Genomic DNA, 11191 nt, shown 5'->3' with positions numbered 1-11191 from the left:
TCTGCTGTGGTTGATGCAATGAAAAAGACGCAGATGCCAACTAGCACGTACAATTTATTTTAGTTGTGCAACGAATAATTAATTTCTAACAAAAGTTATACACATTCGAAGCATTTCTAGCTAAAAGAAAAGGCGTAACGGAATTTTGCTTTGACTAAATTGCTAAGATTTAGCTATTGCGTGTATTTTATTTACTGTTACAAATAAAATATGTTGAAAATTAAATAATACCATCAGAATTAATTTATTTTTTATGAATAAATTCAAATTAATAAAGATGATGAAACATGACAACACTATCGGAACAAGCGGAACCGTGTTGCTGTGGGGACAGATTTATTGACGGACCGATCCCTGAACACCCGCTTCATTCGGTTCACGTGAGAAGAGATCGCCATGCCGACGGACACCAAACGTGTACGCGGGCCCGAGGTGTCTCAAAGCCCGTCTTTGTTTGACTGCAGACCCTCTGTGGTTCCCCCGTCGCATGGGGCCCGAGCGGACGGCCGCCAGCGGGACCAGGTGGACGTCCGGCCGGTGTTTGTGCGCTGCGGCCTGGTGAGTCAAGCTAAAGGTTCCGCGTACATAGAAGCTGGAGACACCAAGCTGCTGTGCAGCGTTTACGGCCCGAGAGAGACGGAGCGGAAAGATGAGACTGACATGAAATGTGGACGGTATGTAGTGGTCTTCATCCAGTTTTATAATGGAAGACTAATAGAAATATGTTTGCATTCAATGATATAACAAAGTAAAAAATAACTATGTGATAAGGCTGTAATTGGATTCTGCTAGAATTAGTAAAATAGAAAATCAGTTTAATTTTTTAAACAATACATTTAAAGTCAAAAGTTGATAAATCAACACATCTGCTTAACCAGACTGACCACAGACATGCGCTTCGCCCCGTTTTCCTGTCCGGAGAGGGGCTCCTGGATCCAGGGGAGCCAGGACAAGAACTTCTCCCTGATGCTGCAGGAGAGTCTGCAGCCGGCCTTGTGCCTTCACAAATACCCCCGCTCCCAGATTGAGGTCAACGTCATGGTCCTGGAGAACAGCGGTTCGGTTCAGGCCCACGCCATCACGTGCGCCTCCCTGGCACTGGCTGACGCGGGGATTGAAATGTACGACCTGGTGCTGGGCTGCTCCATCCGACAGGATGGCTCCTCCTACGTGGTCGACCCCACTTACTCAGAAGAGAGCAACTGGAGCAGCAGCGAACACCAAGGAGGGCTCACCGTGGCGTTTCTCCCCAGCCTGAACCAGGTTTCCGGCCTGCAGTCGGATGGAGAAATGGCTGAAGAGACTCTGACGGCAGGGATTCGGACCTGCATTGAGGGATGTTACAAACTGTACCCAGTAATCCAGCAGGCTTTGGTTAAGGCTGTGCGCAGAGCGCAACCCCCACCACCCGAAAGCTGAGAGGCAAAGTCAACACTATTTTTTGTCTGAGTCTTCAACAAGAACTTTAAAATTCAAAACAGTTTTTCACCTTGTTTCTTGATCTGAGGTGAAAGGATCCGCCAGCGTCCCCCTGATCTAAGAAACAGATTGATCCTATTTATTCATTTCTCCACCGTCTGCCTGCAGGACAAAACTTTGAGTCAGTTTGTTGATTTTTTTTTTTCCCCCCATGCCCCAAAAATCTAAATAAGGTAAACAAAGTTTTTCCTGCTCTTTATGCTATAGGGGAGAAAAAAGAAAACAAATTATGAAAAACTGAGAATGACTGGTTTAAAAAAAGAAAATGTTTTAATGCAAATGTCTGTTTTGTTATTTTAAAAATAAAAATACAGAATAAAAAATAAAAAATCCTAGTCTTTTTGTATTTTGGTTAGCATTTTATCACAGAAATGTATAATACAGAAGGTCAGATTGCATTTGTTTGCACATTTTCTTTAAAGAAAAAGTACCAAACTCCTATTTGTTCTCCAAAGTGAAACTCAGCTTGGATATTATATGGTAATGTGTCACCCGTGTTTTCATTCAGGATCTGATACTACGCTTTGAATTGCTCCAATTCAGGAAAAGTGACACAAGCTCCACTACCTCAGTATCATTTGCCCATCGCTAGTTTGTAATATTTATTCCATTTTTTCCTGTTTTACTAAATAGTTTTCTTCCTTCTAGTCTTTCCTAATAAATACACCGTAAAAAAATACATTTTTTTATACATTCTTGCTTCAAATAAATGTCACAGATCTCCCAGAACAACAGTGAATACTTTATTTTCTAAGACAGCAGCAAACAGTTGAACATTTCTCCAGAACAAACACATTTAGGGGGAAGAAAGAAAAACGTGTTTCCAAACCCTCCTGACTCTGAACTCCACCGACGCGACAGCGAGGCGCGCGTGGCGCTCCTCTGCTGCTCACAGCTGCGAGGTGAGAGTCATGACCGTCTAACGCAGCCTTCCTCGCTCCGCAGCTGTCAGTCACCGCTGCTTCAGCCTGCAGCCGCCGTGACTGGGTGGGGGTCAGGATGTCGTCGGGGGGGAGGCAGTGCGGGATTGGTGGCTCGATTAAACTGTGAGATGTGATCGAAGGAAGATTTGAGAGCCACACAACAAACAAATGAACAGATGTGGTTGAGTTGCAGGTCCAAACTGGTGTGTGTGTGTGTGAGGTCAGTGTTTGTGTGTCGGGGTCGCCCGCTCTGAACGCCTGTTGGTGTGTTTTTATCTGTAGGCCCTGCTGTGCCGCGGGTACGGCGACATGATTGCGTCCACGCTACCTTCGCTGTCCGAGCTGCTGTCCGAGTCGCTGCTGCCAGAGTACGCACAGAGTCCCGGTAAAACGCCGACACACATGGCGGCGGATGGCAGGTGCAGGGTGCCCTGACGGGATTTCACGGGAGTAGTGGCCGTGTTCATGGTGAGGGAGGCGGGTTGATCCTCAGAGGCTGCCGTCCTTCCTCTTCCTGCCGCTGCTTCTGCCTCCTGTTCTGGAAACATCAGACCACCCGTCACGGATTTGAAGTTTTGATGTTTTAAGGACATTTATGCTCAAAGAACTTTCATTTAAAACTCCACAGTTTCTTTTCCTGTCCATTTTTACTAAAGTCTTATCACTCAACTCCTAAATATTGCACTACTGCAACAAGTTTGACTTCACATTTTGCAAAATTGTGGAATTTAATGCAAATATTCACTCCTGGTTACACTGAACTTATGTTGCTTAAATTTCTCACAAACATGATTTGGGAGCCGGAAGTTAAAAAAAATCTTCCATCTCAGATCGTCAAGAATTTGTCAGTTTAGCTCCAAAAGTCTCCAACTAAACTCTGAAAACACGAATATGATCATTTAAGTCCCAAACTTGAATTCCAAATTGACTTAAGAGTTTGTGTCACATCTGTTTACCTTTTCAGTGCTGTTATATTGGAAAAATCTCTATTTCATCTCATTTTCTTGCACTGTTTTAAAAGTATTTAAAAGTAACAGAAAAGCCTGTTTTTGACTAACTTTTTTTAAAGGTTTTAGAGAATTTCTTTTCCTGCAAAAACAGTTGTAAAAACATGAAAAAGCTTCAGAAACACATAAGGTCAAAATAGAAAAATAGGTTTTGTAATAAAAATGAGGGGAAAACATCTTAGAAAAACATCTTAACATAAATAATTTATCGATTGAAGTTAAACTGAAGCAAGCTGTGCAAATTTAAAACAATTATTTGAAGTACTTTTGTAAAGAGCCTAATTACCTTCGTATGCATGACATCACTCAGATCTTCTATACTTCTGGTTGAGATTCTGGCTGCTTTTTTCCTGAGTTTCTCTTTATATCATTGAGGTTTTTTTTTTTTAAATGTCAAATATCATTTCTATGTTGACAACTGACTAAAGAGACTAAAAGGCAACAAGATCCTGCAGCTGTAAACCAACCCAAATCCCCCCTACTCCACCGTGCACCATGACCGTGTTTTTATCATTTCTGACAAACACGTCTCTCTTAGAGGAAGCAGCAGCTCAGTTTCCAGGGTAAATTCAGGAGCAGCAGCTTGGTTTCTGCTCACCTGTAAGTCTGTCTGAGTTTCCTGTCGCTGAGGCTTCTGTTGTTCCGTCCACTTTCTGCTTCTTGCTGTTTCCTGACGATTGTGACGAGCTGAACAAGAGACGGAAACAAGATCAGATTAAAAAAAAAAGGTAAGTAAGACAACAGGCTGAAGAAATCCAGTGAAGGAAACTTTTCCTCTTCCTCTGCGTACTTGCGTCTCTTCACAGCCCCGACTAATAAGTGTGCCTGAGACAGGTGGCTGGTCTTCGGCTCGGTCGCTGAAGCTTTGGGAGTAGACTTCTTCTCTGGCTCTCTGTGGCTCTCTGAAGCCGGCTGCTTCACTAAAGCGCTGTGAAAGCTCACCGTTAAGGAGAACAGAACAACGTGGAGATGTGGGGGGGGGGTTATCTCCTCTAATTGAAATGCAGAGACTAACACCAAATGCTGATCAAACCACGATCTTCATTTGCACGCATCAACATAAAAGGATAGGCTCCAGCAGCCCCATGTCCCCGAAAGGGACAAAACGGAAGAAGATGAACGAAAAAAACCATAAAAGATTCCTTATTACAAAAATCTGCTCACTAACAGATGTTGAGGCAATCATCAGGGATGTTATGGATTAACATAAAAAAGTGATGGAGGATATTCTGTACTCCAGCAGCTCCTGCTTCTCCTCATCCCTCCGCTGCTTCTCCACCAGGCTCTGCTGCCGTGAGACCTCATCCAAGAAGCTGCTCTCATCTTCATCCAATCCCCTCACCATGTTCCCTGTCACCATGGAAACACACCACAGAAAAGGGGCGGAGGCGTGTCAGCTCAGATATGACGCACAGTTATCATGGAGCATCATGAATAATCCTGAGCATCCTCTCCATCCTGTACTTGACGGTCAGCGGAGCGCCTGTCCCACGAGGCTAAGGCAGCTTCGCTGTCACACCAACCGCTACAGCAGATCCTTCCTACCTCACTCCACAGACTTTATAACTCATCATCCTTTTTGCCATACATAAACTCATTCGAAATCTGTTTTTCTAAAGCTGTTTCCAAACGGATTTTTTCCCCGATTGTCACTCGTTTGTTATTGAGCCTGTATCAATCGCTGCAACAACCGAATTTCCTCAGCTGGGATCAATAAAGTATCTCTATCGGTTAGAATTCTGGAAATGTGTCTCAAAAAGAACAACTCTGTGGTTCTGATTTAAACTATTTTTACATAAAGTGTTGGGTTTTTAAAATGTGTGGAGAAAAGGATGCTGCCATTAGGCTGTTTTTCAGTTTAATAAACAACAGCTTAGTTTTCTCCTGTCCATTTTTAAAAGTTTACTGGAAAAAGATTTCCTCACATTTCCTCCCATCAGTTCGTAAAAAGCAGCAAACTTTGAGTCTGATTCTGTTCTGTGAAGGATGGGAGTCAAAGACGCACTGAATTTAAACTGCTCCTCAAATTCCTGCTGTTTCTTGTCTTTCTGCTCCTGCAGCCGCTCAAAGAGCGAACGTGAGTCGTACTCCTCCTCTGGCGCCTCTGAGGAGCACAAACAAACCCGGGGTTAGGCCGACAGACAGAAGGCGCCAAGCGTCGGTTGCAGGATCTTCTCACCTTCCGGATCTTCAGGGTTCCGGACTTTCTCCCACTCCTCCTGTCTCTTCTTCCTCCTCTCATCAAGCTCTGTCTCGGACACAAACTTCCTGCTGAGGTCCACGTTTGTTGCTTCTGCTCCCGCCATGAAACCCTTCAAACAAACATGTTTACTACAGATTATCTACAGACCTGAGAGCGATCATCATCCTTATCCTCGCCTTTTCTTTAATAGGCCAACAATCTAAGTGTGTGAGTGACATTTCTCATAATTAGATAACATCCTTATCTGATAATGGACTTGTTGTTTGTGTTCAGATAAATTTAATAAAGTTCACTTTTCCTGCAGATTGGTTTCTGCAGCCAGAACACTAACCCATTCTGACTCAAACTAATCAACTCAGTTGTAGTTAGAAAACATTTAAAGCAGTTTTAAAAAAATCCAGAAATGTCACATCAAATGAGCTTAACATGTCAAATGTGACCGGTGTGATCGCACAGCTCGCTCCTGCAGGATTCCGGCTAGCTTGTTTAGCTCGGCTAGCTTTAATAATCCTCCAACGATCGAGGCAGAAGACGCGACATTGTCACGTTTTAAGAGGTAAACTTTCAGAAGCGAAACTGAAAAGCATTGATTTTAACGCTGAAATGTTTTAAAAACACAATTTGTTTGTGGCAGAAACTCACCACCGTAAAGGATCTAAATAGCACCAGACGGGTTGTGTTGCAGTAAAATCGTTCCGTCGCGACGCTGGACGAGCCAGATAGTTCCTATTAGGTTATAGTTTGAAACGAAACCAAAAAAACAATATTAAAAATACATTTTAAAACTATTCATTGAACTAGAAACAAAGTTTAAAAAAACTTTGATGTCAAATCATCAATAAAAATATATGTATTTTTATAGGGGATTTAATCTTATCGACTTATTGAATCGCATAACGTTAAGAAGTGTTCATTCTATTCTTGTGGTGACCACGAGATGGCGCCAAATACACACAACAATGGAGCCGGGAATTTTTTAATGCACATAAGTACACTGTGTTCACTTTATGCTTTTATTCCAAGATAAGGTACATTTACGACACATCCCTTTTAGATGATGTTGAGTGATTCAAAAATATTCTTTCTTAAATTTTTTTGAATAAATTTTTGGAAAAATACCTGAACTTTTTAAAATAATTTTACAAAATATTGTTAAACTATAAAACATAAATACCATATGTTTAAAATAAAAAAAGACAATTACTAATCTGATATTGCCGGACAACCCCCTTTAGATTTTTAATATCACATTATACTAGTTTAATTGGTTTTATAGGAGGGATGTCATGTTGTAAAACATCAATAATTTTGACTGTTTTTTTGTTGTAAAATCAAATTTCACTCTTACATTTGATCTCTTTCATCGGATTATGCCTTTTTTTTCCTCATCACATCATATAAATTGGATCAAAATTAAATCAAATTATTGTTATTAATCGTCTTCATATATGACTGCACTGAAATGTGCGCTTTGAATCATTTTAAAATAGGTTTTTGTCCATCTTTTCATCATTTTATTTGTGTTACCTATCCCAACTATATATCTACAAAAAACACATGTTATTGATTATTATTTTCATGTACTTTTAAATTGTTTGTTGCAAAATATTTTTGTAAAGATGAAATAAATTAATGTGTTTGTGTTTTCAACCATAATAGTTGTTGATGCATTTGTGATGATGAAACTTTTACTAACATTGTTATCATTAAAACTTTATAGATTATTGTAAAAAATAAAACTATATATATTTATTTTATATATTTATTGGCTGTCTATGCGGCCGTTCACGGAGGGGGAGGTTCCAATTATTAGCGTTTCCAGCATCCTGTTTTTGTACTCGGCCTATTTCTCATTGTCCATTGCCATCAGTTAGGGGGTGGGAGGTGTGAAAGGAGTGGGGGGCTAGGTACGGGGAGGGGGGCCCTATTTATTTATTTATTTTTATTTATTTATTTTTAAATCGTCAATGCTTGTTTTTATACTTTGTTGTGTTTTAATGTAAAGCACTTTGTGTTATATTTTTATATGAAAAGTGCTTTATAAATAAAGTTTGATTTGATTTGATTTTGGTTTGGGGTGATTTCTCAAGTTTTTCTTGGATTTTCTGTGGACATGTACTTTAGGGAAAATCTTTCAGAATATTTTCTCCACCTTTGGAGGACAAGATGTGTCTCCTAAACCCTGACAGGCCAACTGTCCAAACCAAGCTGCATAAACAAATCTTTCTAGGTTGTGATGTGATGCAGATGTCTGCAGCCAAGTGACAGCTCAGTGGTCTGACAACTCCTGAAATATCCTTAGAACCTGTGGCTGTTGTCATCACTCTCTGGTCTTTACTTTACTCAAACAGTATCCAGTGGATGGAAAACAGGTTGTCGTGGAAACCATTTGGATGCAGGCGGCCATGTAAACACAGACACGGCTTTAGTCACTGAAGTAAGAACCTTCCGAGGGCTCTGGGTTTTCAAGTCTCTCGTCCATTTGTCCTCTGCTCTTCATTTCGACCCGGTTTCACATCTCCTGGGTTCTATCTGTCTCCACTTCCTGTTTTAGGCCCTTTTCTGTGCCACACTCTCTCCCGGCCTCTGTACTCGACTGCTGTTTTTAGCCGCTGCGATCTGTGTCACTTTTTTCAGTACACTGATGGATAGACTTTTTACTGACTTCATGATCGTCCCTCAGCTCATCTGCCAATCCATCAGGAGCAGAAGCATCATTCCGAAGATGTCAGCAAAGGTCTAGCAAACAGTTGGAAAACTCCTGGAAAAGGCAAACTACATTTTATGTCCTTCCATTCCTTATCTTGTGTGTTTTAAGGAAGCAAATGAAGTAAACAAGCTGAAAATTACATTATGATATTTTTTTTTAAGAATAGAGACCTATCAAAACACATAAATAGTGGATAGGACCTCTGTAAATATTACAAAGAGATCATAACAACTTTCTCGTAGAAAACCTTTGTGACACAAAAGGAAATGTGTCCCCCAAAACAAAAAACTTGAAGTTAGTGGTCTGAAACCATCATCTGTTTCACTGATAACCTATGTGAGAAGATTATCTGGACCAAAGTAAGAGTTATTGGTACGAACTAAATCAGGACACCTTAGGCGGCAGATCGATGATCGACTTTGTAATTGTTTCAGCCGACCTTTACCGGTTGATCTTCATTCCAATACTCACCTATGATCATGGCTGAAATGAGCTTCCTTCGTTAGGGTGGGTGGGCGTTCCTTTAGAGAATGGGTTATGAGCTTGGTCACCCACAGAGAGCCGCTGCTCCTCTATATAGAGGGGAACCAGTTGAGGTGGCTCGGGAATCTAGTCCGGATGCCTCCTGGATGCCTCTCTGGGGAGGTGGTCCGGGCATGTCCCACTGGTCTGAGACCCGGCTGACCTGAGAAAGCCTTGAGGTCCCCCCAGAGGAGCTGGAGGAAGTGGCCGGGGAGAGGGAAGTCTGGGCATCTTCGCTTAGACTGCTGCCCCCGCGACCTGGTTCCGGATGAGTGGAAGAAAATGGAACGGCATGGCTTGGATTCAAAATAATTGGGGACAGACTCTAAGCTCTGCGGTAAACCCCTGTGGAGACGAGATAAGGAAGACTTCCCTCTAAAAGTCTTAGTAAGCTTGGGGCATTGGATCATTTCAATCTCACCTGATGAGCATGCATGTGTCCAACACTTTAGATGAAAAACTCCCCTCTAATGAGAAAAAACCTTGATTCTCGAAAGAAGTTAAAAACTAAAGAATACGAACTTAAAAAAGACAGTATCATTTTTTTAGAACATAGTTTCTGCAGTCCTAAAGTAGTTCATTTAAAAATTCACTGTTGGGGACTGGGACTGTTGGCCCAGAGCAAACCCGCCACCAATTCCTGTCACTCATAACTGAGAGCTCTCTGTTTACATACTCTCCTGATAGCTTACATCCCCAATCTTTCTCAAACTGCATTTTATAGTCTGCTCCTCGGTCACAATGATTTGAATAAAGAAATACTCAGAAATAACTTTCTTAATTTATGTTAATCCATCATCAGAAAAATGCCACAAGAATTAAAAACACCAAAAACATGACTTTCATCATCAGAGCAACTTTATTCTTCAGACATCATCTGAAAAATAAAGTTGGTTCCACAAGAGAAACGATTGAACACTGAAAGCTCTGCTTCATTTGTTTCCATTAGAAAACCCCCAAAACTGAGGGATCCTGCAGACTGGGAGCCAAAGGCTGGTGGGAAAACAGAGAACTATGAAAACTTACACATGAAGGAGCTTTGATTTAGAGCTTTTATGTGAGGAAAACAGCTTCGCACTGATTTAAAGAAAAGTGTAAATTACATTTTGGTCAGTTGGAGGCCTGCAACCGGAACGAAGTTACAGAAAATATCCTTTTGCAGCATCCCTCTAAAGAAAAACCAAAGAAAATCAGGAAAACTTTTTAAGCCAAACCGAAAATATAACAACATTTAGAAAGTCCACAGTCCAAGCTTTGATTTCGTTATTAAACGTAAAGACTGAGCAAGGAAAGTTTCTTGAAGCAGATGAACTTCTCAGACAAAATGATAAATAGTAGCTTAAAGAAAACAACATCAAGTAAGTAATACCAAGTTCTAAAACGGCAAACCTTTTTGTCTCTAAAACAACAGAATAACGTAAAAACTTTATTGAATTTAATGAGTACGTCTGCACCACCAACGAACACACTTTATCTCAGATCCGGGTCAAAGATAAGAGAACACTGGATCAGAACAAGACTGATTTAGGTAATTGGACTGTTTAAGTAGTAGGAGAGTTTAGTAAATCAGCTCACTCTGCCTATTAAAAGAAAAGAAAAGAGCCTGCAGGAATGGTGGAGAAATGTTGAAACATAAAACGGCTCCGGCAGTCGGACAGCCGTGCGATAAAGACGGTTCTGTGTCACCGAAGAGAATCGGAAGCTGAAAACTGGAGTTTCAGTTTAACTCAGACTTTCTGGATGCGACTGAAAGAAGGAGCTCTACATCAGTGGAGTTGCTATGACAACAAATAAAATGGCTGGCATCCACAAAGAGAGAAATCAGCAGGAGATCTGAGCTGTGATGTGCACCAAACAAAGATGAGCATCTGTCACCTGCAGTCACGGATTCAGATCTGGCAAAGTCTGCAAAGGCTGTGGGATGATCTGCAGACTTTTTCCGTCTGTCTGGTGTCACAGTTTGTGCAAACTAAACTCCCTTTTTCTCACACAGCAGTGGGCTGAAATTCATTATCTCTTAAGTCCAGACAAAACTGGCAGAAAGATCAGAGGGGGATCGTGTGGAGTCCAAGAGCCACGTGGTGCATCGGCTCACAGTTTGTTCCTCTTCATGCTGACCGAGGAACTTTTTAATGTGAATGCATGTCGGTTGATGAGTCTTTCTAACAGTTCAGCTCCTGTTTTGTGTTTTATTTGTAGTTCCTGGAATTACTTTTCCTTTCAACTGATTGTCTCACAACTTTGTGAGAACAACACACCTCGTTGCCAACGATCACAAACAGAACGGTTCTAGTTTGACGCCATACGAAGAAGAGAGAACTTTCCATGAACTCATTGAAGATTCTAA

General features: G+C 41.2%; 2 protein-coding genes across 3 annotated transcripts; one reads left to right on the top strand and one right to left on the bottom strand.

Annotated features, from left to right (window-relative positions):
* Positions 1 to 17: 17 nt before the first annotated feature.
* On the top strand, positions 18 to 1613 carry exosc6 (exosome component 6). Its single transcript, XM_004069755.4, has 2 exons — positions 18 to 674; positions 879 to 1613. Exons 1-2 carry the CDS (start codon positions 397 to 399, stop codon positions 1417 to 1419), a joined length of 819 nt encoding a protein of 272 aa, XP_004069803.1. The 5' UTR covers positions 18 to 396; the 3' UTR covers positions 1420 to 1613.
* A 587-nt stretch (positions 1614 to 2200) lies between these two features.
* Positions 2201 to 6356, bottom strand: fam192a (family with sequence similarity 192 member A). Of its 2 annotated transcripts, XM_004069753.3 has the most exons (8): positions 6255 to 6356; positions 5589 to 5721; positions 5415 to 5513; positions 4638 to 4759; positions 4200 to 4339; positions 4008 to 4096; positions 2731 to 2940; positions 2201 to 2523 (listed from the first exon to the last, which is right to left on the bottom strand). In XM_004069753.3, the coding sequence occupies exons 2-8, from the start codon at positions 5713 to 5715 to the stop codon at positions 2519 to 2521; spliced, it is 792 nt and encodes a 263-aa protein (XP_004069801.1). In that variant the 5' UTR covers positions 5716 to 5721; positions 6255 to 6356; the 3' UTR covers positions 2201 to 2518. The 2 variants fall into 2 exon arrangements, with proteins under 2 accessions (XP_004069801.1, XP_011474653.1); XM_011476351.2 differs by having other exon boundaries at positions 2201 to 2940.
* Positions 6357 to 11191: the final 4835 nt, after the last annotated feature.

The sequence above is a fragment of the Oryzias latipes genome, chromosome 6 (genome assembly GCF_002234675.1).
Source record: "Oryzias latipes chromosome 6, ASM223467v1".
Taxonomy (NCBI): Eukaryota; Metazoa; Chordata; class Actinopteri; order Beloniformes; family Adrianichthyidae; genus Oryzias; species Oryzias latipes.
The sequence above is the reverse complement of the archived record's forward strand: the minus strand, read 5'-3'. Positions and strand labels throughout refer to the sequence as shown.

Excerpts from the sequence above, each read along its gene's own strand:
- exosc6 (XM_004069755.4), top strand. The coding sequence starts at position 397 with ATGCCGACGGACACCAAACGTGTACGCGGGCCCGAGGTGTCTCAAAGC. Across the intron at positions 675-878 it reads ACTGACATGAAATGTGGACG|ACTGACCACAGACATGCGCT; the intron begins GTATGTAGTGGT and ends CTGCTTAACCAG.
- fam192a (XM_011476351.2), bottom strand. The coding sequence starts at position 5,715 with ATGGCGGGAGCAGAAGCAACAAACGTGGACCTCAGCAGGAAGTTTGTG. Across the intron at positions 5,514-5,588 it reads GAACCCTGAAGATCCGGAAG|AGGCGCCAGAGGAGGAGTAC; the intron begins GTGAGAAGATCC and ends TGTGCTCCTCAG. Across the intron at positions 4,340-4,637 it reads AGGAGCTGCTGGAGTACAGA|AGCGCTTTAGTGAAGCAGCC; the intron begins ATATCCTCCATC and ends GTGAGCTTTCAC.